The sequence below is a fragment of the Coenobita brevimanus genome, chromosome 51 (assembly GCF_032717465.1).
Source record: "Coenobita brevimanus isolate Jiangsu-jjx chromosome 51, ASM3271746v2, whole genome shotgun sequence".
Lineage (NCBI taxonomy): Eukaryota > Metazoa > Arthropoda > Malacostraca > Decapoda > Coenobitidae > Coenobita > Coenobita brevimanus.
The window spans coordinates 25,049,424-25,075,349 of record NC_137004.1 but is presented as its reverse complement, the minus strand read 5'-3'; the positions used below and the strand labels follow the sequence as shown (position 1 = coordinate 25,075,349).

Below are 25,926 nucleotides of genomic sequence, written 5' to 3'. Positions count from 1 at the left end.
CTGTAACTTAAGAAACGTTACAAGAGGTGAAATGATTAAGACAGCATCCGGGGAAGAGAGAAAGGTAGAAATATGTGAAAAGTGAGAGAGAGAGAGAGAGAGAGAGAGAGAGAGAGAGAAGCAACAGATGACAAAGGGTTTTAATAATTCAATGAGGGACGAAAGAAAGCGGGGAACAAGTTTGGTGGAAGAGGGGAGACTTAAAGAGAGAGAGAGAGAGAGAGAGAGAGAGAGAGAGTCGAATTTATTGTAGCTTACTCCCAACAGTTTAATCAAGTCTAAGATGGGCCTTTTTTCTTAATGCGGTTATAACATTTTCCATTAACTCCCTAAGTATGGATATAACTTTAAACCTTATTGTTTCTATCATCAGACGATGTATTATGATTCCCGTACTGAATGGGTTTAAAGAAGATGCAAAGGATTCAGTAAGAAATCTGTGAACTTTAATTCCAGTCTCTCCAGAAAGACGTCTAATTGCTTTAATCCTGTAACCACCAACGCTATTTAGATTATGGGAAATCCCTCCCAAGAATATAAATAGAAACAATCTCCATGTAATAAGAACACACACACACACACACACACACACACACACACACACACACACACACACACACACACACACACACTATATATATATATATATATATATATATATATATATATATATATATATATATATATCCCCGTCCTTTACTCCCCATTCGCATCGTTCCAATTCTCTCATATTTTCTTTCAATCACTCAGCAGTATCTTTCTCAGTCTGTGTTTTCTTTTTCTTATTTTCTTACTCTCGTCTTCTGAATTATTAACCCCGTCTCATCTCTTTCTTTATTAGACCCTCTTCTCTCTCTCTCTCTCTCTCTCTCTCTCTCTCTCTCTCTCTCTCTCTCTCTCTCGTATCTTTATGTCCCCCATACCGAATTTACATTCATTGCCAAGTTAAAACACCTTCTACCCAAATTGGAACCTCTTAAGGAACATGAAGAGGGAGAGTCAAAATCAAACGGAAAGTCTTAACATTTTCACAATGACCACAATCCCGGAGTGTGGGTGTAATTTCTCCATCTCACTCTCTTTTTCTTAGTCTTATCTCTCATCCATAATCTCTCAACCTCATCTTCCTCTCTTCTACTCTTTCGTGCTTATTCATTCATATTTTCTCATTCTCATTCCATCACACGGTGTCCTGTTGTCTCGGGTGGTTATCATAAGAGTTGGACAGTTGCGCAGTGAAATAGGCATTATGTCCATTTGTCCTTTCTCTCCAAACTATTCTTTTTCTCTCTGTCAGTGTGTAGTCTCTTCTCTTCTTTTCTTTTCTTTTTTTTTTAACTCACCTACTGTTCCCTGCCTTATCTGTTTCTTTTAACAGGCATAAAATACGCATTATAAAACGTTTTAAGGTTGGTACAGTAAAAAAAAAAAAAATACACTAAATAAATTAGTTTAGGCACTGTGCAGGTGAGATGCAATGATCAGCACACGTAATCCCATCCTTCCCTCTGTTTTATTTCAACTGCCTACTTTTATGCACTGCATGGTGGAAATAACGGTTTTTCCATAGTCACGGCACTTCCGGAGTGCACAAATGCATGAACTGCTGAAAAGCCATAATAGTACTTCCAGTACTTAAAAAAAAAAAAAAGTGCAGGCAAGTACAATACACGTTGTCAAGGATAAGATAAATATTAGTTTACTAAAACACATGCAGGTCGAGCTTTGCTCTTACCAAGTGATCTTAACCTTTGACTGATTGTTCTCAAGATCGAATCCCTTCACATTTCACTTACCGTGAATCATTCCGTTTGGTTTAAATTGGATGTAATCTTAAATTTTTACGTATTATTCTCAAGTGCAAATGGTCAGCCCCGTGGTTGATCCTAAACCTTTCCACCAAGTCAGACCAAAACATTTCAAATAATTTTATTCACACACTTACTTACAAGGGTAGAACTTTGACCATGCCCTGTGATTCTTACCTTTGAAATATTATTTTCAGAAGTGTTTAATCTTGCCTTACTCTGCTATGTGGTCTTGGCCTTATACATATTGTTCTCGAAAGCTACACGTATAGGTAAATCTTAGATGGCCCTTGATCCATTCACCAAGTCCGGTTAAAATCAGATGCGAATTATTTTAGAAAACTAGTACACTACAACTCAGACCCTTACTTTCCTGCAACTCAGTCCCTTACATGAATATTCAGTGACAATTATGATGTTGAGATGCCCTCTTCAGACTCTAATAAAAATTGAAACCAGTATAAACTAGGGCGAATAACCAACCTCGTGGACAATTTCAACCATCCTTCCCCGCTTATAGTCAGCATGTGTTTTCCGCGCGCAGGTTTTTCGTACTTATATTTTTTCGATCGCGAATTACAATGTGAGCCAGCACAAATGGAAGATCAATTGCATTTGTGTTTGTCAGTAAAACAACTAAACAATTTTGATCTAATTTGGACAAGCTTGTAGAAGAGTTGAGGGTAAAGCATGAGAACCTATTGTTTTTTAAGAACAGCAAGTAGTGCCTTCATATGGTGGCACTTTTATAACCGGGCGGCTTAACTACCTAGTTATACAAACGTCCCTCAGTTGCCACCCTATCCTCCCAAAAGAAGATGGTGAACTGCAGAAGGGCAGCTCCAGTCTGCAAGTCCACAAGTTCACATTTCAGGTGAACCTGGGCTACAACTACTACCTTTACCAAAACAGCGTCAACTTTAACGTGTTTATCTGCTTTAGACCAAACATTGAGGAAGGGACCAGGGTTAGTCAGTGATGAAAATATTCAAATTTGAGCAGTCAGTCAGAGGTCAAGGTCACAGGGCATGGCCAGTTTAACCTTTGTGTGTTGTAGTACACTAATACAGGTAATTCCTTGCTAGCTGTCAGCATCTCCTGTGGTTAGCTGCGCTAGTTTTAATGCATCTTTTGGGGAGTTACTAATTGGTTTGTATATTGTGACTAATTGATGTTTCAGAGCCAGCCCTACAAAGACAATCCGTCAGCTCCATGATATATTTGTTCATTGTTATTTTACCTGTGATTCTATATACATTTCCGCACGTCTGAACAATTATAGTTAGGTAGAAACATTTTCTCTTATTAAAATAATGTTAGAAAATCTCGCTGTTTTTCACCGCGATAATTAACAGGAAAATTAAATGGGCTGTAGTTGATAGATTTAAGAAAGGTATGAGGATTATGTCTAATAAAGGTAACACCCACTGGAGAATAAAACCGATTGTGTCATTTTGGAGGTAGACTGATTTATGGAATTAGAAGAAAGAAGAATACTCGTACGCAGAAATCAGCAGTTTGCCCATTAGGCAACCAGGAAATTATTTCAGCGTTGTGTTTTCGATACCTTGGTGCTGGTTATGGATACAGAAAATCTCTTAAAACAAGACTGTGTGAATGACAATGCTGAAGTCCTCTGAATTTGAAAGTTTGAAGGCTTTTGTGTGTTAATGCTAACAAGCGTGTTGGTGCCATGCCTACACAGAGTGTCACATACTTGTTGGCAGCATTCATACATACATTGCTATCAACACTGATACTCTCACTTTCTCTCTCTCAGTGGTGTGGGTATGGTGTTATGGGACGGCAGGTGTAGAGAGCGGAGATCCTTGTGGCAGCCACAACTACGCCACACCTGCACCGGAGGGACAGGTGTGGAATGCATGCCTGCTACATCGACCTTTACACAGGTGAGGCAGTGAGGTAAAAGTCGTTTTGTGTCTGCGTATGTCTGTCTGTGACTGCTAGATAACTTCAACACGGTTCTTTGTGTGTGTGTGTGTGTGTGTGTGTGTGTGTGTGTGTGTGTGTGTGTGTGTGTGTGTGTGTGTGTGTGTGTGTGTGTGTGTGTGTGTGTGTGTGTGTGTGTGTGTGTGTGTGTGAGAGAGAGAGAGAGAGAGAGAGAAATACAGACTCATAGACAGTTAAAAACACAGACATTCATGAATGTATCTATCTATCTATCTACCTATCGATAGACAGATAGATAGATATAGATAGACAGATATAGATATATATGTATGTATTTATGTATATACGGTATATATAACTATATATGTATATATGTACGTATGTACCAGTATGTATGTATGTATGTATGTGTACATATGTCTATCTATCCATCTTTTAATCTATCTATCTATCTGTCAATCTGCTTACATACACACACATATACCTATCTATCTATCTATCAATATTTCTATGGGAAGGAAAAACAGGAAAGAACTTAAGGATTATATTCCTCCAATGCTTCGTACTACTGTCCACATACCCCATCCTCCAAGACAATGTACCAATGAGAGGAAATCAAAGCTATATATACACAGGACGTCCCTGGGGCCTTTGCCGTATATACTGCTGATTGCCTGCCCTTCTCTATTGTACTGACCTGACCTGATGGTCCTACCATGACCTGGCATTGCTTCTCCCCATACCCAATTGCTCCCTCTTCCCCTCCCATTTGGTGAGTTCAAAGCCACACCTGCCGTAGTGACTGATCAACACATAAAGCCATCTCAGTGATCTGTGACTTGTGTAGGTATATATGCTGATTCTAAAAATTTTCTCATAGTTCTGTCTAACCCATTCTTTAAGATCGCATTTATGAGTAGACATAATATTTCCAAGTGGTGACATGTGGAGGTGCATGGACGTAGGACTACTGGGCCACGGTAACGGGCTGTGAAGCTTATGCCCTGAGTCGGACTCATAAAAAAAATAATAAGAAAATTAAAAACATGGACTAGTTGTGTATATATATATATATATATATATATATATATATATATATATATATATATATATATATATATATATATATATATATATATATATAATCATCATCATCAGCCGTTTGAGTGTACACTGCAGGACCGGCCTATCCCGACCGAAGTGGGGACGATACATCCTATGTATCTCTACCAAGTGGCTTAGGCTGTCTGGTAGAGACTGTATGTAGGTTGAGAAGTGCTTGTAAGTGTGATTGTTGTGTTGGAGTGGCGTTGGATGTGTCTGTAATCTGTGAACCAAGTGTAATTGGCCCGCACAAGCCGACTGGGTGCAAGCATACTTTATAGTACGAGACACTGGTTCAACCACAGCATCCCTTATGTCCGCCAAAGTAGTACGTGGCCCGAAGAATGCTCCTAAAATTTATTACCAGGGCGGGGCGCGAACCCTCGTTCTCCCATGTACGAAAACGCACTCTACTACTGTATCTCCATATTATATATATATATATATATATATATATATATATATATATATATATATATATATATATATATATGTTAGCAGGGGTACCCGGCGTTGCCGGGCCTAAAAGACGAATACTCTAATCCTTTTGTTCTTGTTCAATCTTTCTTTCTTCTCCAGAAAGACCATATACCTCTTATGCTTGTGAAGAGGGATGATGAGTGGTCCAGGGACTTTCTATTTCAGCTTTCACAGCCTAATGCACAGTATCTGTTTGCACTTGTTTACTATCATTACCTCAAATGACCTTGGAGAACAATCTTGCATAGCCTATGTCCGAACTGGAGGTCATGGAAGTCTCCATGCCAGAAATTGGGCTGCTGGGTCCAGTCGTTCGAGTGTATTACCAGTGACCTCAAATGACCGACTTGCGACCTCAAATGACCTAGGAGGTCAATCTCACATAGCCTATGTCCGAACTGGAGGTCATTTGAGTCTCCATGACAGAAATTAGTCTGCTAGGTCCAGTCGTTTGAGCGTGTATTACCGGTGACCTCAAATGACCTCGGAGGTCAATATTACATGGTCTATATCCGAACTGGAGTCACGTGAGTCTCCATGCCAAAAATTGGACTGCAGGGGTACCCGGCGTTACCCAGGCTAAAATGGCAAACACTCTACCAGTGACCTCAAATGACCTAGATCTGATTTTTGACACCTAAAACCATCCTTCTGTCGCCCTAATTCAGAATATATATGGATCTGGGGGTCTCCGGCCCTTGGTTTGGGTGTGACTGAAGGACAAACAAACAGACTCTTTTATATACATATATATAGATACAAAGATAGACAGATATTGTAGATGGATAGACAGATAGACAGAAAGATAGATAAATACAGAGAGAGATATATATCGATTGAGATAGACAGACAGATACTGCTGCATGATACATTATTCAGATTGTAAAAGTCTTGAGACAGGGTGATAACAGGGTGCTTTACACACTGAATGGTAGAGACTTTCGAAGAGAGAGAGAGAGAGAGAGAGAGAGAGAGAGTTCCATGACCCCTGCATCCGTGCCCTCAGGAGTGTGGCCTCGCGTGACCTGGTGGCCTCGCTGCTCACCCACGCCAGGCATCAGTGGCACCTAGGCAGCCTCATTATCGCCTACGACCGCGTCTTTGCAGGTGTGTAGCTCTACCTTAGGCTGGCACGGTGGACATGGATAGTTGTGGTGTGTTATTGTGTGCTGTGTCGATTGTCTTTGTAGGTGTGTGGTGATTGTGGTGAAGTGTGGTTTAGATGGCGGTGTAGTTTGATGTAGATGTGTATTTGAATAAGTGAGGAGTTCTGCAGATGTGGTGTGAGTGTTTGTGTATGCGTTACGTGCGTGTTTTTTTAGCTGCCTGTTTAGTGTGAAGTTAATGTTTGTATAGGTCTGGTATGAGTGGTTTGTGTGAGTATGGTTTCAGTGTTTGTGTTAATGTGGTGTCAATGTTTCTGTAAGTGCTCGTGGAGGAATGTGCGAATGGTGAATGTTTATGCTGGTGTGAATGTGTGTAGATGTGATGCTGGTATTTGTGAAGGTGTGGTGCCAATGCTTACGTAGATGCTTCTGGAGGTGTGGCGTGGTTAGGTTCTGTACAGCACACGGAGATTCTTAAATGCTGTGTGTGTGTGTGTGTGTGTGTGTGTGTGTGTGTGTGTGTGTGTGTGTGTGTGTGTGTGTGTGTGTGTGTGTGTGTGTGTGTGTGTGTGTGTGTGTGTGTGTGTGTGTGTGTGTGTGTGTGTGTGTGTGATAGTGGTTAAAGCATGTTTAAGGATATCTAGTTTGGTGTGTACGTGAAGCTTGTGTGTGCCTGTGAGAATATGTGTCATCTGTTCATGTGTAAATATTTGTACATGTGTGTTTGAGAGTGTATTTGTAGTACTGTGTGGGTTGATTTGTACACTGCGTACATATTCGTACTTTCCGATTAAAAGAATTCCAGTTATCTCTGTATTCGTTACCCTTCCTTGCATGATGCGCAGTTTCTTTGGCAAAGGAGATTCATAGCTCTTCTTTGTCAGCGATTTACTTTATGCATAACAGCTGAGTATCGACATAATTTGCATCAGTAACATACAAAGGATAATAAGGTGTAAGAGGAAAAAATAAATAGCTAAGCGGGAGTCGCTATGAAACTGTCAAAGCCTTCAGCACTACGCCTTTATAAGTCAAAGAAGCTGTAATGTGCAATTTTTACTTTTTTTTTTTCCACAAGTAGTGTCGAACCTAATGTTTTATTCTGGCTGGCACTGGACACTTGGTGAATATTTTATTCACCAATAAGAAAGTCCTACTAAACAAAGGGTTATGTAGCTATATCATATCTTTTGTCTATTAGAACCGACCTGATTCTAGGTCATGCAGTGACAAAAGATAGACAGACAGACTGACAAACAGAGAGAGAGACATATGGATAGATAGATATAGATAGATAGACAGACAGATTTAAAAATTGGTCAGCCAAGCACTTCGTGTACAGTGGTTTGATAAATGATCGTGTCTAGTCGTGAGCCTGAGAACATTTATTTTGCTTGCAGACGCTGTGTGGGAAGCAGCAAGTGGTAGGGTCCAACAACAACAGCAGGTAAAAGAACAACTAAATGGAGCACAACAACAGCAACAACAATTACAACTTACCAAACCACAACAGCATCAGCAACAACACGTACAGCTGCAACAACAACTAAAACAGCTACAACAACCACAAAACTCAACAGAACCACAACCACCACAACCTCACCAACAAAATCTGCCAAAAAAACAACAACAACACGAAGCACAGCAACACGAACAAGGACCCTACCCACGACAAAAATTACCTCACCAGCACAAGAATCCACAACCACAACAACAGCCACAACCACAACAACGGCCACGACCACAACCAGGCTGGGGGGAAGTGACGCTACTCGCCTGCAACACGTCAGCACTGCGCACGTGGCTGTCCGCACGCACCTACCACGTGCTGACCTCTCGTCTCGTGTTGCTGCTCTGTGCTCCCCAGAACACACTCACGATCTTCACCATGGTGGGTGTGTGAAAAACAGGGAGCTACAGGTATTTAGGATGTAGTGAGACTGGCTGTACGTACCGGTATTTCTAATGTTGGAGGAATTTAGGATGAGGAACATTATGCAAAGTTCTACACTATTTACTACAGGGAATGCAACTTCAAACTACTTGTCACAGAACATCGGTGAAAATGAAAGTATATCTAAGATTTGTGAATTTCTTTAGCCAAGAGAAATATGTTTTGTAAATAAAAATCACCTTTTCACCTATTTCAACTTCTGTACACTTCAGAGTAAGTATTATATGTCCGGCAGCTGATGACCTCCTTTCAGTTTGGTTTTAAAAATGTGCAGTAGATGTAAAAATTCTGATTACATCTGGGTCTCCCTCTGGCATGAGTCCTCCTAGCTGTCCCTCCCTCCTTCCCTAGACACGGTCCTGGGGTGAACGTCCTCGTTCTCCAACCTAAAGTAAAAATGTTCATATAAGAATGACACACCGAGCGTACGAGTGTGTGTGTGTGTGTGTGTGTGTGTGTGTGTGTGTGTGTGTGTGTGTGTGTGTGTGTGTGTGTGTGTGTGTGTGTGTGTGTGTGTGTGTGTGTGTGTGTGTGTGTGTGTGTGTGTTTTCATGTAAAGTCATGTTTACCCTTCCAACAAACTAGGTCGTGTTTGAGAATATTTAAATGCATTCTGATTCGTATTTTTTTTTTATCCCTTGGAAAGTCGATGAGTATTTAAATTTATTTTGGCAGGCAATTTCGTCATGCTATGAAAAACTGTTGGGCCTGCACTGGGAAAAGCAATGAATTCATAATACAATCTGAGAATGGGTGAGAAAAAGCTGATCACAGAAATGGAAGCAAATATTTTCTCAACGTATGTGCCACGCCTGTCTGGTTGTAAAGTTGGTATACCAATTGTAATTATAATATCGTTAATATGATGAAATTATTATCAGCGATTTCCCTTCATTTTTGCTTTTACATTGTGCTGAGGTACCTTTTTTCTAGTGGTAGGTGAGAGCGCTCACCATCCACTCACTCGATATAGTGCTGCTTTGGGTGTCTGCCCTTTCCTGTCTTCCATCCTTCCTCTTCTTTCTTTCTTTCACTCTTTCCCTTTTCCTCTGCCTACGAGTGATTTTACACTCCCTCTTCTGTCTTTCTTTCCTTCATTCTTTCCTTTTCCTTCTGCCTATGGGTAACGCTACACTGAGTGATAAGCCAATGGTTTCTGTACACCAGGAAACCATTTATTACGCTGGGTGGTAATCATATAATCAAATTATGGCGCCTGGTGGTTTAGTGGGTAATTAAGGTGCTCCAATCGGATTGAGCCGGTGCAGGTTTATATCCAAGGAATGGTTGGAGTTTGCTGCCCACGTAATGGCAATCAGGGATAAGTGAGGCTGGTCACCCTCACCTTAAATGTCAGGACCAACTTGCTAGCACCGGGTTCCTACGCTCCTCATGGGGCGACATAGGGTTGGATGATGGATGGATAGATGGACGTTTTTTCTATATTCATGTTATATCCACTCTGTCACACCGTCTCCAGCTCTCTCTTAAATTTCCCACTTACTGAACTCTCATGCTGTTGCTTGCTTTCTCACACACATATTTACTTTTACTCAGTCTTACGCTTACCAAACGTCCCACATGACATTAATTTTAATTGACCATAACAATGAGCTGTTATGTTTCTCTTGTCAGCAGGAGTTGTAAAGTCCTTTGGCCACTGCTTTAGAATTATTTTTTTTGAAACCGATATTTTAATAGTTTTTTCTTCTTTCTTTCTGTAAGAGGAAACATATCTTTATGTTCTCACACAGAGGGTGCGGGAACTGGACTTTATAGTGTCGATGACATTAAGTTACACTGTTATCCATGTGCGCCATCTGGAAGCATCATCAAAAGATAATAAAGGGGGAAAAAACCTTCATGACTTTGACCCAGGAGGCTAAGGGCGGTACATCGTGTCATCCTTCTAAAATACAACATTCAAGATATTTAAGCTGCTAGTGGCTGCAACAAAAAATGCGTTGATCTTTCTCTGACGATCTATGGTGTTACGTATAGATAATGGTAAATATTCTACTTCCTGTGGCGTATTATGGAGTCGACATTTATCTTTTGAGGTCGAGGGGAAGTTTGTCAATATGTGCAGAAGGTTTATACAACAAATACTGTATACGAGAGTTGAAGTATCGTCAGTTACTTTCTAAACCTGTGATTAAATTTCTATTGGACAGGTGCGGGAGGAGAGGCTGGAAAAGGCAGACCTGCAGTGGGTGGTGGCTGCCCTCCAGGATGTGACTGGACCCCTTGCTGCTACCCTTACTGAGCACTCCAAGGTGAGAGAGAGAGAGAGAGAGAGAGAGAGAGAGAGAGAGAGCGAGAGCGGAAATATTAGATGCAGAGGATGGAGCGATATGTTAACGTTGGAAAGAGAATAAGATACAAGGTATACTTTAAAGGATGTTTAGGTGATATACGAGGCGGCACAAGATATACAGTATAAGGCAAATGAATGATTATTCTGTTTGTCTATTTCTTCAACTTCTGCAATTTTTAGTCTCTATTAACTTTAAGAAACGGCCGCTTATAAACGATCATATTGTCAGTGTGATCTGTAAATTTGTGTAACTCTCTCTCTCTCTCTCTCTCTCTCTCTCTCTCTCTCTCTCTCTCTGCAGGTCAGGGTGGCAAGACTCGGGACAGGCGGACAGCTTTCCTTCATGATCTCTGTCGTGGACCCCATCAGTAACCGCATTAGGTAAGGTCACTTAAAAGCTAATTACAGCCAATTCCAATTTTTTATCCCTTCATTAGAATGTACTTGTCATTTTAATATTCAGGTCTGGAGAGAGTTTTTCGAAATCAAGGAGTTTGCATTGGCTGACATTAATCTTTTGAGTAACAGAACGTCCTTCCAAGATGAAAAAATCGTTGTGTTAGCAAAAATAAAACACGTGTTAGCAAAAATAAAACACAAAGCACATCATCTTAGAATTTATGATGGACGGCGTCAATACAGAGCGATGGAACCTGCAATCGGTCTACAATATTAATAAATGAGAAAACTGCGATCTCTAATCTTTATAGAGTTACATATACGTGCATTATTCATGTCCGTGTGTTCTTCTGTCTCTCTCTCTCTCTCTCTCTCTCTCTCTCTCTCTCTCTCTCTCTCTCTCTCTCTCTCACCTATTACACCATGATGCACAACTAAGCTTGTTAAAAATTCTTGGGTCAACTGAAGAGACAGGACAGACTGATAAACTTGATACCTGCCTTATCATAAAAAAATCCTTGCCTGATTGACTGTTAATATTCAAGTTTCAGCAAATGGTATATAAATCAACTCTTGGGTATTCTGTGGTTGGACTTCATCTGTATAATCAACATCAACTTTTTATGCAAACAAGAAAGAAAGGAAGGCTAGAAGTCCGTTTAATTGTTTTTATTAAGAAAATGAAATAAATGAAAGAGCTAAATTCAAGGTCCGTTTATCTGAGATGCCTAGATACATCTCGTTTATAGGCCGGTGATCAAAGGCAGAGGAAAATAAAGACTGAAAACAGTTCCAGACCTGATAGTTGCATACGTGACTGACTGAGAGTATTAGTTAACTATTACATGAGAAAGCTGTACAGAAAACGAGTGAAACTGCGCTGCTAGACGAAGTAAATCCTGCCGTAATGGAGGATGGATTCAAGCAGACAGTTTTGCAAGAGCAGTGACCACTGAAATGGCGATAGTAAAGAGATAGATGCAACAGTGCGGCGAAGGGAGCAAAGTTGAAGGGAGTCAGTAAGAGGAGAGAAGCTGGTGAGATAAAAAGCCTATGGTTCCACTCTGTTTTCAAGAGCTGTATGTGGGTAGCCCCTCCACACACGTGAGGTGTGTTTCACACAGGGGTGAAAAAGACTTCTGTATAAAATCAACAACTTCACAGGAGTGGAAAAAAAAACAAAAAGTTCGGAATTCGAATCAATCTCTTGGAAGGAAATCTTACATGGGAGACAATATGATCCCTTCATGATACGTCCTTAAAAAATACTGAATAATGACAAAAAACTGTAATATTCATTATCTGTAAACAGATAATGAATATTAAAGGATACTCCCTACGGAAGACTTCGGCATTTCGAGAGATGTAGGAATTTGAATTTAATGTATTAAAGCAACAAAGTTTTTTTTTTCTTTTTTCTATTTTTACCCGTCAGAAATAAGAGCCAAGTCAGAGACCAGGTGTGACATAACCCCAGCCCGTGCTTGCTGATGTAACTGCTCTGATAGACATTTGAGTCGACAGAGTTAGTTGTGCAGCTGAGATCACTTGTGAATAGAAGGATGAGAGTTTGTGGCAGGATACAACCCTGAGGAACACCACTACTGAGATTTTCAGAAGAACAGTGGCCATTTACAACAGCAGCCACAGAATGGTCGTGCAGATGAAGGCACAGCTAGAGAGATTGAAATCGTCCGAGAATAGTTTGGAAATTAATGATTTGTACCATACTAAGCTGAAAGCTTTTGAGATGTCAAATGTAACGACAATGGTTTTACCAACGTCCTAAAAGTACAGTAACTGAGAGAAAGGCGAGAAGATCGCCTGTGAAGCGTCCCTGACGGAACCCACATTGACAGTCAGAAGCAAGCCATGGCAGGAGAGGTGCTTCAAAGTCTTCCTGTCAAGGGTGGATTCATGTTAGTTAGAGGTAGCAGATATTAATGCATTTGGACGATTATTCGATGGCTGTGAAGGATCACACTTCTTCTGGACAGGCTGAATGAGAGCAAACTTTCAGCAAGCAAAATAATGATAAAGGAGGTATAGGTTAAGTGACGAACATCTAGAACCTTCCTGGCACGTCATGTTTACGGTGAGACAACCAGATAATTACGCGGTTCTAGTGTGGCGCCTTTTGCAACCAGTTTGGTAAACAACACTGGATCCGTGGTAAACCTATTAAACCATTGGTAAATATTTTTTATATTCTGACCGAGGTACTCCTTGTTCGATGTCAATAATTCAGATTCAAAATAGTAATCAGGTGTTACAGGTGATCTTTCATTCCTGATTTTTTTTTTTTTTTTTTTCAAAATAACTATACCAGTCTTGATTTCTTTTTTCCCACGGAGTTTTGACTGCAATTGTAGAGTGTCCGAATTGGGGCTAGGACTGTCTTTCCAGTAAAAACAGGTAGGCTATGCAGAGAAACACAGCGACTTTGGCCGTGATGATGCTGTCTTTGTTGTTTATACGGGTGGAGTCTGGTTAGGTCTGGTTAGGTTATTTTACTTTAGCTTAGATTAGGCTTGGTAAGGTAAGGTAAGGTAAGGTTAGGTTAGGTTAGGTTAGGGCATGGTAGGCTAAGCTAGGCTAAGTCTGATTTGTAAAGAAGCCTAGGATTTCTACCACGGTTTTTGATGTGATTCATGTGATTTTCAGCTTCATATCTCTTTCCAACGACCAGTGTTTAGCTGTTACACCCCTGTATGTTCTCGATTCTCCACGGGTCCCTCGTTATCGGTTGGGTTCGTATTGGGGAAGGGTTCATATCTAGAAACAAATCACTTCCGACAAAAAATAAAAAAGAAGGAAGTCAGAATCATATTAATCAAGCCATAAATAATGGGAAACCAAGGTTCCATGGCAAAAACGAGTATGAGCTGAAACTTATATTTGACAATGACAAGGCAGACAATACAAATGCATGGGTACATTTTTTTTTCTGATAATGAACAATTAATTATACAAGTTGACCAGCAGCATTACCAAGCTTTTTCTCAGGTGCTCCAAAGAGGGAATGAATTAGACAAAGGTAACGAACACACTCTTCCATCGTCCCACGTTCAAAGCAACCTTTGCTTCAACCCTTCTGACTCCAAAGACGATAGTTCAGCTGCCTTTGACACATCCTCTAACAGGCAGAACTTTTGCAGTGGCGCAGAAGTCCAGGGTGTGGCTAAACCACCTATAAACGAGAATGGGCGCAGTCTACCCTCCAATTTTTCATTATCCTGTAAGGTGATAGTGCCTTTTAGTTCGAGCTGCACTTCACTGTAGCATTCAGAATCATATATTCTTGCAGTGGCCCAAGGATCATCGGACTTCCGGGACAGCAGTTCCGTTAACTGATAAGCATACCGTAATGTCTGTCCATTTTGGAACTCCTTGGGACAAGACCACACATCTTATTAAGCCTCATCACAGAGGCCTGCATATCGTAGTGTTAATCCATCTCAGAACGTCTACGTTCTATTAGGCAGCCATCCTACAATAACAATGCGTCTATAGTCAGTCGTCGGTTCTGTCTCCGGCTTCCTTTCGTACTTCTGCTGGCCTACAACCGAAGAAGCAATTCGCAAGACCCTTGATGCCTGGGAAGAAGCCATATCGTTGTCCCTCCTAGCTTGCAATTTACAGCCTCCCTTCCCCTCCAAACATTCTCGGTACACTATTCACTCACAATACACCTACGCGCGTACTCTATGACACAAAAATAATATAAAATGATGCATATAATATACTGTGTTCACGTGGTTACTTAATCCTCTAACAACTGGGGAATGATCATTCAGAGGACTTCCCCAAGCTTATTTCCTTCATTCATATGCCTCGCCTTCTTTCTCGTATACTCGTATATTCTGTGAGTGAATCTATCCTTTTGCTTCTCCAGTGCTCCTACGACCAACAAAACCACCCTGTTGTTGTTGTTGCTGTTATCATCATTACCATCATTATTATCAATCTTTTATCACTGCCACTGATATTATGTTTCCATGCCAGGTTTGAGTGTGAGGAAGTGTGGCTAGAGAAGATGAAAGGGGGGATGATGAAAGAGGAAAGACATGGAGTGGAGGAGGATGGAAGAAGCCCCACTGACTACAACATCTATCAAACTCTGTTCCGGCACAACTATCGCCGCTTTAGGGATTTCCGTGGCAGACAACTAAAGGTATGAGTACATGTGGAAATACTCACTACTGATATTGGCACGATATTACTCGAAGGCAGGCTACTCTCTTATATTATCTCTCACTCTCTCTCTCTCTCTCTCTCTCTCTCTCTCTCTCTCTCTCTCTCTCTCTCCCAGTTCAGTGGCAAAACTTAAGATAAAATGAATGGTTATAGTACAAGAGCTCATAATCATTAGCCTGAAGTACATGAGGTAGGGGAGGAAAACTTAATATCCTTCGATTCCCTATACAGTATATCGCAAATGGCATGTATAGTGGGACATGGAACTCACTCTCTCTGTATACTTGCTTAGGGATGTGAGGGGAACTGGACACCCTCTAACCCTGAATTACAATAGTGTGGGGATGTGTGGGTAGCTGCCAGCCCTCTCTGTCAGTGCTGGTGAGGGAAAGTTTAGGGCGGCTGGAAATTCCATATACTGATGTGCAGTGTGTGGGAGACCAGGAACTCTCTCTGAGCACTGGTGAGGGGATGTGTGGGGGACTGGAAACCCTCTCCTTTAGTACTGGTGAGGTGATGGGGGACTAGTAACCTTTTTTTATATTGGTGAGGGGATGCGTGGGAGACCGGAAACCCTCTGTTAGTACTGGTGAGGGGATGTGCGAGGGACTGAAAACCGCTTTTCTTAGTAATGGCGAAGGATATTAGAGGGACTGAAAATTCTCTTTCTTACTATAGTGCTGGCGAGGGGATATGTGAAGAACGCGAAACCTTTTCCTTTCTGTTGGTGTGGGGATGTGTGGGCACTGGAAATATTTGTATTGTACTAGTGTCGTGATCTGTGAGGCACCAGTGTGGCAGATCCGGAGTTACCTAAACCAAAAGTTCCTAAATGACATCTGCGTGTGCGCGGCTGATGACATCACAACTGTTTCCTTTGTGTCGGCCTTTTGTGAAGATGATAGGTTAGATCTGACGGATAAATTCTGGGATATTGAGGGGGCGCATCCCCCGAGGGTACAGAAGGGAAATAAAGGTATTAATTTAATATAGTCAAGAGTTTTTATGAAGGACCAAAGCTGGTCTCCTACAGATACCCTCTCTCTTCCTGCTAGTATTAGATAGTTCTCCCTCCCCCCCTTCTTTCTTTCTCTCTCTCTCTCTCTTTCTCGGGTTACTGGGACGTAACAGTCCAGTACAGATACTGAAAATAACCTCACATGTCTTACAGTATTTGGGAGGGTGATGATACCTTTAGTCAGTATGGAATAAATTATCACTATTCTCTTACAGCGAGCAAAATAATCTGAAATAATCATTACACCCGAGTACGGAAGAATGAGGGTTCATTGCATCGCAGTGTGTGTGTGTGTGTGTGTGTGTGTGTGTGTGTGTGTGTGTGTGTGTGTGTGTGTGTGTGTGTGTGTGTGTGTGTAGTCAATCTTGAAACGCGGTTATCTTCCATGGTGAACACAAGATGTGAACGCGTCCCTTCCCCTGTGGGCTCTGTCATCCATGTCATGTAGTCTTCATCACCAAAGTCAGTAAGCCTTCCTGGTTCTGTGTCACCTGCCTTATTTGTCCAACAGTGTGGTACTCAAGTTCGAAAGGATGGCTGTAAGTTTTCCCCTACTGACTCATGAACTTGAAGTGAGTGATGAAAGAGAGAGAGAGAGAGAGAGAGAGAGAGAGAGAGAGAGAGAGAGAGAGAGAGAGAGAGAGAGAGAGAGAGAGAGAGAGAGAGAGAGAGAGAGAGAAAGTGGGAGAGAAGGGAGATTCGAAGACAAACTACTCTCTTCAGAACACACCCCAATTACTCTCCTTTCAAGTCCTCCATTAATCTTTTTGTGTACGGGACACTATAGAAAATTGAATAATGTTATTTTTGTCAGAACCACCACCAACTAAGGCCAAAAGAGCCTCTCACTACGGCCATCAAGAGACTTATCTTCTCTAATTGGGGGTAAGAATGTAATAACATTCCAGCCTTTCATATTGGAGGACAGACTCGGGTAATTACGTGTGTGTTGGTACGGTAAGTGGTATCTCTCTCGGGTACATATAGAATGAGGCCATAGAAAAGTGTGTTAAAAATATCAGAGTTATTATGTCGTCGTGGGTGCTATTTCAAATCCTTATACAACTTTAGCTACTGATGATGGCCTAGCAGATGACTTGCCAGAGAGAGAGAGAGAGAGAGAGAGAGAGAGGATAATGAAAATTAATTATAATTTTTGCTCTTAGAGATGACTTTCTTAAGCTAAAAAAAAATGGTCTTGCCGCAACAACGATAAAATTAAATGGGCACCGTCTTACTGAAAGGATTAATAAATAATCTATCTATCTATCTATCTATTGCCAGACGCCTCAATCCCGTTTGGGGTGGCCATAAACAAATCGCCTCCAAGTCGCCCTGTCCCCAGCCATTTCACTCCCCTGCTCCCAACTCACACCCCCCTCTCTCATATACTTCTTCACCCCATCTCTCCATCTCATCCTCGGCCTCCCCCTCCCTCTTTCCCCCTCCACCTCACTCACATACACTCTCTTCGTCAGTCTTTCACCCTCCATCCTCTCCACATGGCCAAACCACCTCAGTGTGTTCCTCATAACGCTTCCTATCACATCCACATCAACACCACAACGCTCCTTTATATCCTCATTCGTCAGCCTGTCTCTCCATGTGACTCCACAGGCTCCTCTTAAATAACTCATTTCCACGGCTCTCACTCTTGACTTGTGTCCTTCCAACAACGTCCAAGCTTCACTTCCGTACGTTAGAGTTGGTATCACAATACTGTCATGTAGTAACTTTTTCACTTCTATGCTCACTTCCCTGTTTCTTATCACTGCTTTCAAAGAACCAGCAACCTTTCTTCCCTGCTGTACCCTTTCAAGCACTTCACCCTCCAAACCTCCATCCTTACTCATCACACTACCCAAGTACTTAAACGTACTCACATTTTCCAATTCCTCACCATCCAACCTCGCTGTACATTCACTGACTTCACCTCTCTCAAAGACCATCACTTTACTCTTCCCTACATTCACCTTTAGATTCCGTTTCTTACACACTCTCTCAAACTCAACCACCAAGCCTTGCAGCTCCCCTTCCTCTTCACTCAACAACACATTATCATCTGCAAACAACAGTACAGGGAGTTTCCAAACACTATCCTCTCTTACCAGGGCCACTCCAACATCCACTATCCTACCTTGTACCTCTTTTATTACCCCATCCATGTACAGATTGAACAACCATGGAGACATGACACATCCCTGCTTCAACCCAACTTTCAAAGAGAAAAATTCACTTAGTTCACCATCCACACGCACTGCAGCCTTCGCACCATCGTACATACTCCTCACAGCATTCAACAACTTCCCATCTACTCCATATATTCTTAACACTTTCCACAATCCTAGTCTATCCACCCTGTCATATGCTTTCTCCAAATCCATGAAAGCCGCATACAACTTCTTTCCCTTCTCTAGAAACTATGATGAAAACTGGGTAACAACAAATAAACTTTTCTTATAGGAATGTTTTTCCTTTCCACGATTTTTGCTCTCTGTCCCCTCTCCATTCTCCACCAGGTTCTTCCCTTCTTTAATCCATTTCTGTTTTCTTACCTTTCTTCACACGGTCACCTTCGTTGCATTTCGACTCACAATAAGCCCTAAATTCAGTACTCTATCTCTTCCTTCAGCCACTGGGAACATGATATGGTACAGTAATCTATTATTTGTTGTGGACTACGGTAACCTAGCTTTGGGACTCTACACCTCGAAGGGGGTAATGTTAATCTCTTGCAGTTATTTCCCACATCATTACTTTTCTATTTTTCTCTTCACTTCCTTTGATTATTTCTTTCCTCTCTTCTTTCTACATTTTCCTTTCCTTTTAATCTTTCCCTTTCTTTCTTCTGTCTGTTCTTTCCCGTCTTTCTTCTTTCCATCGTTTCATGTTTTCCTTCCTAGCATTTGACATCTCTTTTCCTTCCTTCCTACCTCCATCCAGCAAATTTCCCCCAGTTCTTCCTACGTTCCTTCCCTGCCTTCCTGTATTCTTCACCGTACTGGAGAGGCTAGTGTAACAACCAAAAGATCTCTTCATTATGTCTCTTGCTTCTCCTCCACCATCGCCCCTTTGACATCTGTCGTACGTGGCACTCAAGGATTGCTTCCTTCGTTCTTCCTTTTCCTTCCTTCCTTTAAATTCTTTCCTCCTTTCATTCCTTCCTTCGTCCTGTCTCCTGTTTCCTTCCCCTTCTTCCCCTCTCTCACATCCCTTATCTCATACAGGTTGCTGCTGTGGACAACTGGCCGTGGTTTGGATTAAAGGAGGTGCCAGAGGAGGGCACCTGGGAGGCTGACTCGGGCATAGACGTCAGCATCCTCAACACACTCAGTCACGCACTCAACTTCACGTGAGATTTTTGATTTTTTTTTTTTCACGTTTACTGCAATGACGTCATATCTGATTGGCGCTGCCTCCAAACAAGCTTATTCATCTCAACAAGATCCTCTCGTAATAAGGGGTTGGATGAAGGTTGTATTTTGCCCCTTCCCTTCAAATAATCTCCAGCAAATAAAATCAAATCATCTGGAGATTGCACACACAAAATATAAACATGTCTTTTAGCTGATATGATTAGATTCTTATACCATTCAGTACAAACCTCAAAACTCTGGGGAAAGATGCTGTTGAAGGCCAAGCAGGAATGGGTAGAATAATGTCAGCTGATACGAAATAGTGATTGCAGGAAAAACATGAATGGTGCTGCCAAGGCATTACAACGGTACAAACATAAATGGGTTCACATGGGGGTACTTAAGGGTGGATAAGTGGCAATGAGCATTAAGGCAAATACCGAGGATGGATGAAATAAGGGCTGAGGAAATCACGAAAGAGGTTAGACTGTCCCTCGAAACAACAGGGTGAGCAATGAAATATTTGCATAGAACTGTCATAATTATGATAACCCAAGTCACCTAGTGATAAATGTAGTTGTACTCTTTTATGTTATAGAATTAGGCCTTGAATATTCTTGTGTCTGCCCTTAACCTTTTTCTAGTAATTCAGTACTTCAGATTTGTGTGAATCAGCACCTTTAACTTCCCGTAAGCCAACTCTCATTTTCATCCTAAGCTTTTCATAAGAAGAAAAAATGAAGATAGCTGGAATAGGCCGGTAAGACCAACTAGGCAACCGCAGTCAAAGAGTATAGGTAAACAACGAGACAGAAAAAGGACAGCAAAGAAGACAATTGTCCCCCGTCACCCTAACCCTCAAGCTGAAACAGGTGGGAAAAGAATGCTACGCCGGCATTGAAAAAAAAAAAAAAATCACGGAATAAGTGCAAATGAAAACATAATGGGATCAAACAAAAATAGTTATTCTAACTTAACTGTTTTAGTGACGAACTAGTCTAATAGACAAGCCTGTCGAGTTACATGCAAATTTAATCTTTTCTTGAAATTTAAAGTCAAAAAAGCACTGCAGTACCAGTAGGTTTTCAAACCATTTCCTCCTAATCTCCTTATTAAAAGTGACTTTTCATCATCTAAAGCAGTCTGTACATGTCCTGTCTTATTTGGTTCTTTTTGATGCACTGCTAACTTCTTTGTTTAGTTCTCTAATCCACTAAAACAACCAAATTAACCGTAGCACTGTGCCGCTGCGGTGGTTGCAAGTTTGGGTTTTTTACTTTCTTCACACGACAGGATCTTATTAACATTATGTATCGTTTTGCCATTCTTCTCTGCACACTTTCCCATGAAGTTTGTGTTCGTTCTACAGTAAAATACGAACGCCAAAACCGCACCACATAATTCACGTACGTCCTTATTAAAGAAAAAAAAAATTACAGCGTTACTTTGGGTGTTGTTACTCAAACTTCTAGAAATAACGCTTAGCACCCTACTTTCGTTAGGCTGTTTAGTATAATAACACACTGCTATCTAGGCTTTAAATCCTTCCTAGTAGTAAATCCTTAAGCCATCTTAAACTGGCGATACACTTGGCAGAATATGGCTATCATGTTTGCCGTTTTTTTGAGCCGAATGACCAAGTCACCGGGATTCAGTTTGCTAGGAGGTCTGCTGCTGCGATGAGTAATCAAATGATATAATAATTAAGTTTTCAACTGTCTTTAACGATGAATAGAATATCCCATTAGACCACGAGGTAGGGAAAACTAAAAACCTCTCATAAAAGCGATTAACATATTAATCGCTTTTGTCCAGTGTAAATCCAGCTTTATACTCTGTGTCATTGATTTGTGTGTGTGTGTGTGTGTGTGTGTGTGTGTCCGACTCTGGGCTTAGGCTTCACAGCCTGCTATCAAGGCCCAGCAGTCCTCCTACATACCATACACCTCTACATGTCACCACTTCGGCGCTAACACCCACCGTCCACATTGAATACATGCTAGGGCTGTCTCATACAGGACTGGTGTATTGGTATTAGCGGGGGTATTTTCACGACACGTCGGCGGGTCTTCTGGTAGATCAGTAAAGCCTGATTTAATGAAATTCAAATCCTTAAACTGTTCCCTGCCCCAGCCGGGATTCGAACCTGGGTCCGATGGGACTGCAGGCCACCTCTCTACCGACTGAGCCACCGCCTCCGCCATATATTATGTTATGCGGTATCTTTCTAGGATTTCCCACATTAGGAATTTTCCATTGTCCCCTTCAGTCCAAGGATTTGTTTTCCATTATGTTCGCCTCATTTATGGACGATTTTATTTAGCATAAGAGACTTTGTGAACTGTAGGTATTGCATATTGCCTTCACTGACCCTACAATACTTTGGCGACTCTCTCTAAGCTAAATAAAATCGTATAATAGTACCAAGAATAAACTAAAAATTATATCATTTGGATGAGTCCGTTAGTAATTCATTTGCCGATCCTCTGATCATTAACACAGGAAATCACTGTTCCTCTGAATGACAGAGTGGTTCTCTGGGGAGGTCATGATTCGTCCGCTTTTTGTTCATGGTTAATTATATGGTAATGCTGTTGGCGATTCCTGTAAGCAAATCATTTACAGTATACACATAATTCACGACAAAGATCTCAGAACCAAGCCTTGAGGCACTTCGCTAGTTACTTATTTCCATTCTGATTTACTATGTGACTCAGCCCTCAAGTTCGCCAACAAATTCGCGTGTGACAATCCTCAGTTTCACCCACGTTTGTTAGTTCCCAAAGTCTCCCTAAATCGGCGTGTGTCAGTCCCAAAATTTTCCCCACATTTTGCGTGAGTTAGTCCTCAATTTATTCCATAAAGTCACATAAATCATTCAAAAGCACTCTTAGTTTCGCGTGAGTCAGCTCTTAAAATCACCATTAATTTCATTTGAATATTGATATCCGTCATAGAAAGCACCCTTCTTATTGAGGGTAGTAATTTCAATCGATTTCTCATTTTAGTTTGGATCATGCGCTGTTTAGAGTATCACCTCAGCAGCAGATCGCGAGGAAGAGAACTCCTGGCAGTCCGCCCCTCCCTGATTTTTAGCTATACCTGTTTTTTTTTTTTTTCCTTTCTTTTTTTTTTCCAGGTAGCTAGACGAGAAATTCTAAGAGTTTCCATTCATAGGTACAGGCACTTGACTTAGAACCCACAATCAGTACACAGAATTATTGCAAGGAATAGGCGATAACTGTTTTACAATTTTCCTGCATGAATTTGATCGTACCCAGGCGGCGCTGACATCAGTGCTAAAAGAAATAATGGTCTCACTCCCCTGTTACTAAATCCAGAATCCGTCCTTGCACCTTCACGTTTCTCAGATTATCAGCTTAATTTATATCCAAACCTCACATGTTATCAGTTGACCCATTTCCAACATGACGACGTCTTTTAAAATCATTCTTGCTACCACCAGACGATCTTATTTAGCTTGGGAAAAGACACTGGTACCGTATGGGACAATCCTTCAGGGCGAGAGGGCTCTACCAGGGCCAACAAAACTCGTCTATGAGTAGAAAAAATTTATACGTCATCATTTTGCATTCGTTATGTAATAGTGTATTCAACTCTTTTCACAATCTAGGAATGAAATCAGATGCCAGAAGAACCAGCAAAACCAGCACCAGACATATGGAAGCATAAATAACTGTAGACAGGTAAAGAGACAGAGAGAGAAACGGACAAGAATTAGTGTGCAGAGTGCAAACTCCGTCCCCTGCAACTGGTTTAAGGACCATACACTTGACTTTTCCCTGTGACCTTGAAATTCAGTTGATTGTTCTCGTAAGCGAATTATTTAATCTCTGACTTAAACCCTTCCACCAGGTTTTGTCGAAGCTGAATCAAAACTGTTTGATTTGACATTGCCCTGTGACCTTGACATATGACCTACTGTTCATAAAATCAAATTTCTTCATGCTTGACTGACCGTCAGTCATTCTGCCAGGTTTGGTTCAAACAGAATAAAAGCTTCTTTAAGCTGTAGGTTTGAACCAATGACTCTGACCTATGACCTTGGCCTTTGATTGATTGTTCGAAACCTAATACTTCTGCCATGTCTTAGTGTATTCTTTCAGGTTTGGTAAATTGGATCTAAACCGTTGATAATGACCTTGTCGTGTACCCTACTGCTCTTAAAAAAAAAAAAAAAAAAAAAAAAAAAAAGTCAGACCCTGGAAAAACCCTCAACCCCACAAACATTTTGATCCAGACAGGATCAAATGTGTTTATATTGTTCACACACACACACACACACACACACACAAACACACACACACAAACACACACACACACACACACACAGTGACAAAAGTCCTGAACCGAGACTCGAACTCAGATCACCACCAAATTTACTTAACTCTTTCTTGGCGCATGATACACATACAGTATATATCCACAAAACTTCAATGAAATGCATGTGCCTTTTTGAGACATCTTGTGAACAAACAAACAGGAGTGAATACATAACCTTCTCCAACTTTCGTTGGCGGAGGTAACAACAGTTGTCACAATTTATTATACTACGGTATTCTTTCCATAATCCACGAAAATTTACCACGGGCAAGTACACCGCATCTGAGAATCAAAATTACCCTCGTTCACCTTAAGGCGGCTGCCAGACTAGAATATAGAGAAGGTTAACTTTTTTATTCCGACTCTAAGGACTCTGCGGATGGGATACTGTTTGCGTGCATGTTATGCACTGTAATCAAATGCTGATTGCTAGGCTGGGAGGTGTGTGTGTGTGTGTGTGTGTGTGTGTGTGTGTGTGTGTGCGCGTGTGTGTGTGTGTGTGTAACCAAGCGGTGCTAGATCTCTCTCTCTCTCTCTCTCTGTCATGTGTGTGTGTGTGTGTGTGTGTGTGTCTATATATATATATATATATATATATATATATATATATATATATATATATATATATATATTTTTTTTTTAAGGAAAAAAAAAATCCTCACCAGTGGGTTCATGCGATTACAGTTCATCAAGCGTTTCAAATACAAGTAGATCGCATTAACATTAATATTTCTTCCTAAAGATGAAAATTATTTATTACTGGCCTGTTCTGTGTTATTCTTTGCATAGCCATGCGCAGCTCTGACTTGTTGCGGTCGCCACCCATCTTACAGGAGTCGCCGCAAAGCAGTTCCTTTTCCCTTCACCACTCACTTGACAGTCACGGCCTCCCACCTACTCCAAAGTCATTTACTCATTGAATATCAGTTTACTCTCCCGCCATCTGCACCAAATAACAACAGAGCGTTAAGGACACAACTGAGCGAACAATGTTCCCCCGAGTCATCAACTGGCAAACGTAAAGCACCAGAGGAAAAATATACTGTTTTCACTGACGTCTCACATTCATCAACCCTGAGTATAGGAAGGAAGGCAGTGATAAGCATGTAAACGCGTAGCAAAAGCTGAATGGGAAACATGACTTATCCTTCTCACAGGTGCCACTGTCAGCACCAGCTATATAGACCTTGACGCCACTACCTCTTCACATGTGGGGACAAGGGCTAGAGGTTATGCTCTTGTCTGGTTAGGAGGCTTCCTTTCACTTCTTCATTAAGTAATCACTGTGCATGTTGCACATGAACACTTTTTTCTTTGTTATTGATATTTTTCGTACACTGATCATGTGCATGAATAACAGATCAGGTAGCTTTAACGCGTCACTGGCAGAAAGAGATGCAAGCGAGGATAGCAAGCATTAAGAATACGGTCCATATTGCCTAACCAGTAAAGTAATACAAGAATAAGTAGGGACAGGAATTCTTTGGCTGGAGGACTTGTACATTATTCCATGTCATAACTAAAATACTCCAATCAAGCATTGTAATAGCTAACGAAGTCTGATCTAACCCAAGCTAGCCTCGCGCCACAAAGGCTAACCTATTTTATCCTGTAATGTGAGCAAGAGTAAGCGCAACATATCCTTTACCTAATCACATTCAACTTACTGCAGTATGATCCAACCATTTAATTTTCTTTTTCCTTAAAACTTCCAGTTTGTATTTTATTACCCTAAACTTTTATAACTTTTGCATCCGGGGAAACTACGCATTTAATTACTTATCTAAATTAACTATGCACATGAAGTCTGTATGTTTTTCCAGCACCAAGACAACAATACTACTACAAGTACTTTTGGATACTTATCTAATATACTATAGCATTAGCCGTATGTGTGTGTGTGTGTGTGTGTGTGTGTGTGTGTGTATTTTG

At 41.1% G+C, this 25,926-nt stretch overlaps 2 protein-coding genes across 2 annotated transcripts in view; both read left to right on the top strand.

The window, feature by feature from the left end:
- The window catches only part of LOC145400190 (uncharacterized), a 120,528-nt gene extending 100,878 nt beyond the window's left edge, over positions 1-19,650 (top strand). Inside the window, exons 12-18 of the mRNA XM_080272703.1 lie at positions 3,589-3,718; positions 6,310-6,410; positions 7,810-7,937; positions 8,100-8,300; positions 10,538-10,639; positions 16,063-16,233; positions 19,522-19,650. Of these exons, the coding sequence (XP_080128829.1) occupies positions 3,589-3,718; positions 6,310-6,410; positions 7,810-7,937; positions 8,100-8,300; positions 10,538-10,639; positions 16,063-16,233; positions 19,522-19,650 (962 nt within the window). The remainder of the gene's footprint in view (positions 1-3,588; positions 3,719-6,309; positions 6,411-7,809; positions 7,938-8,099; positions 8,301-10,537; positions 10,640-16,062; positions 16,234-19,521) is intronic.
- The window catches only part of LOC145400189 (glutamate receptor ionotropic, delta-1-like), a 34,196-nt gene continuing 27,869 nt past the window's right edge, over positions 19,600-25,926 (top strand). Inside the window, exon 1 of the mRNA XM_080272702.1 lies at positions 19,600-19,646. The gene's annotated coding sequence lies outside the window, so the exon portion shown is untranslated. The remainder of the gene's footprint in view (positions 19,647-25,926) is intronic.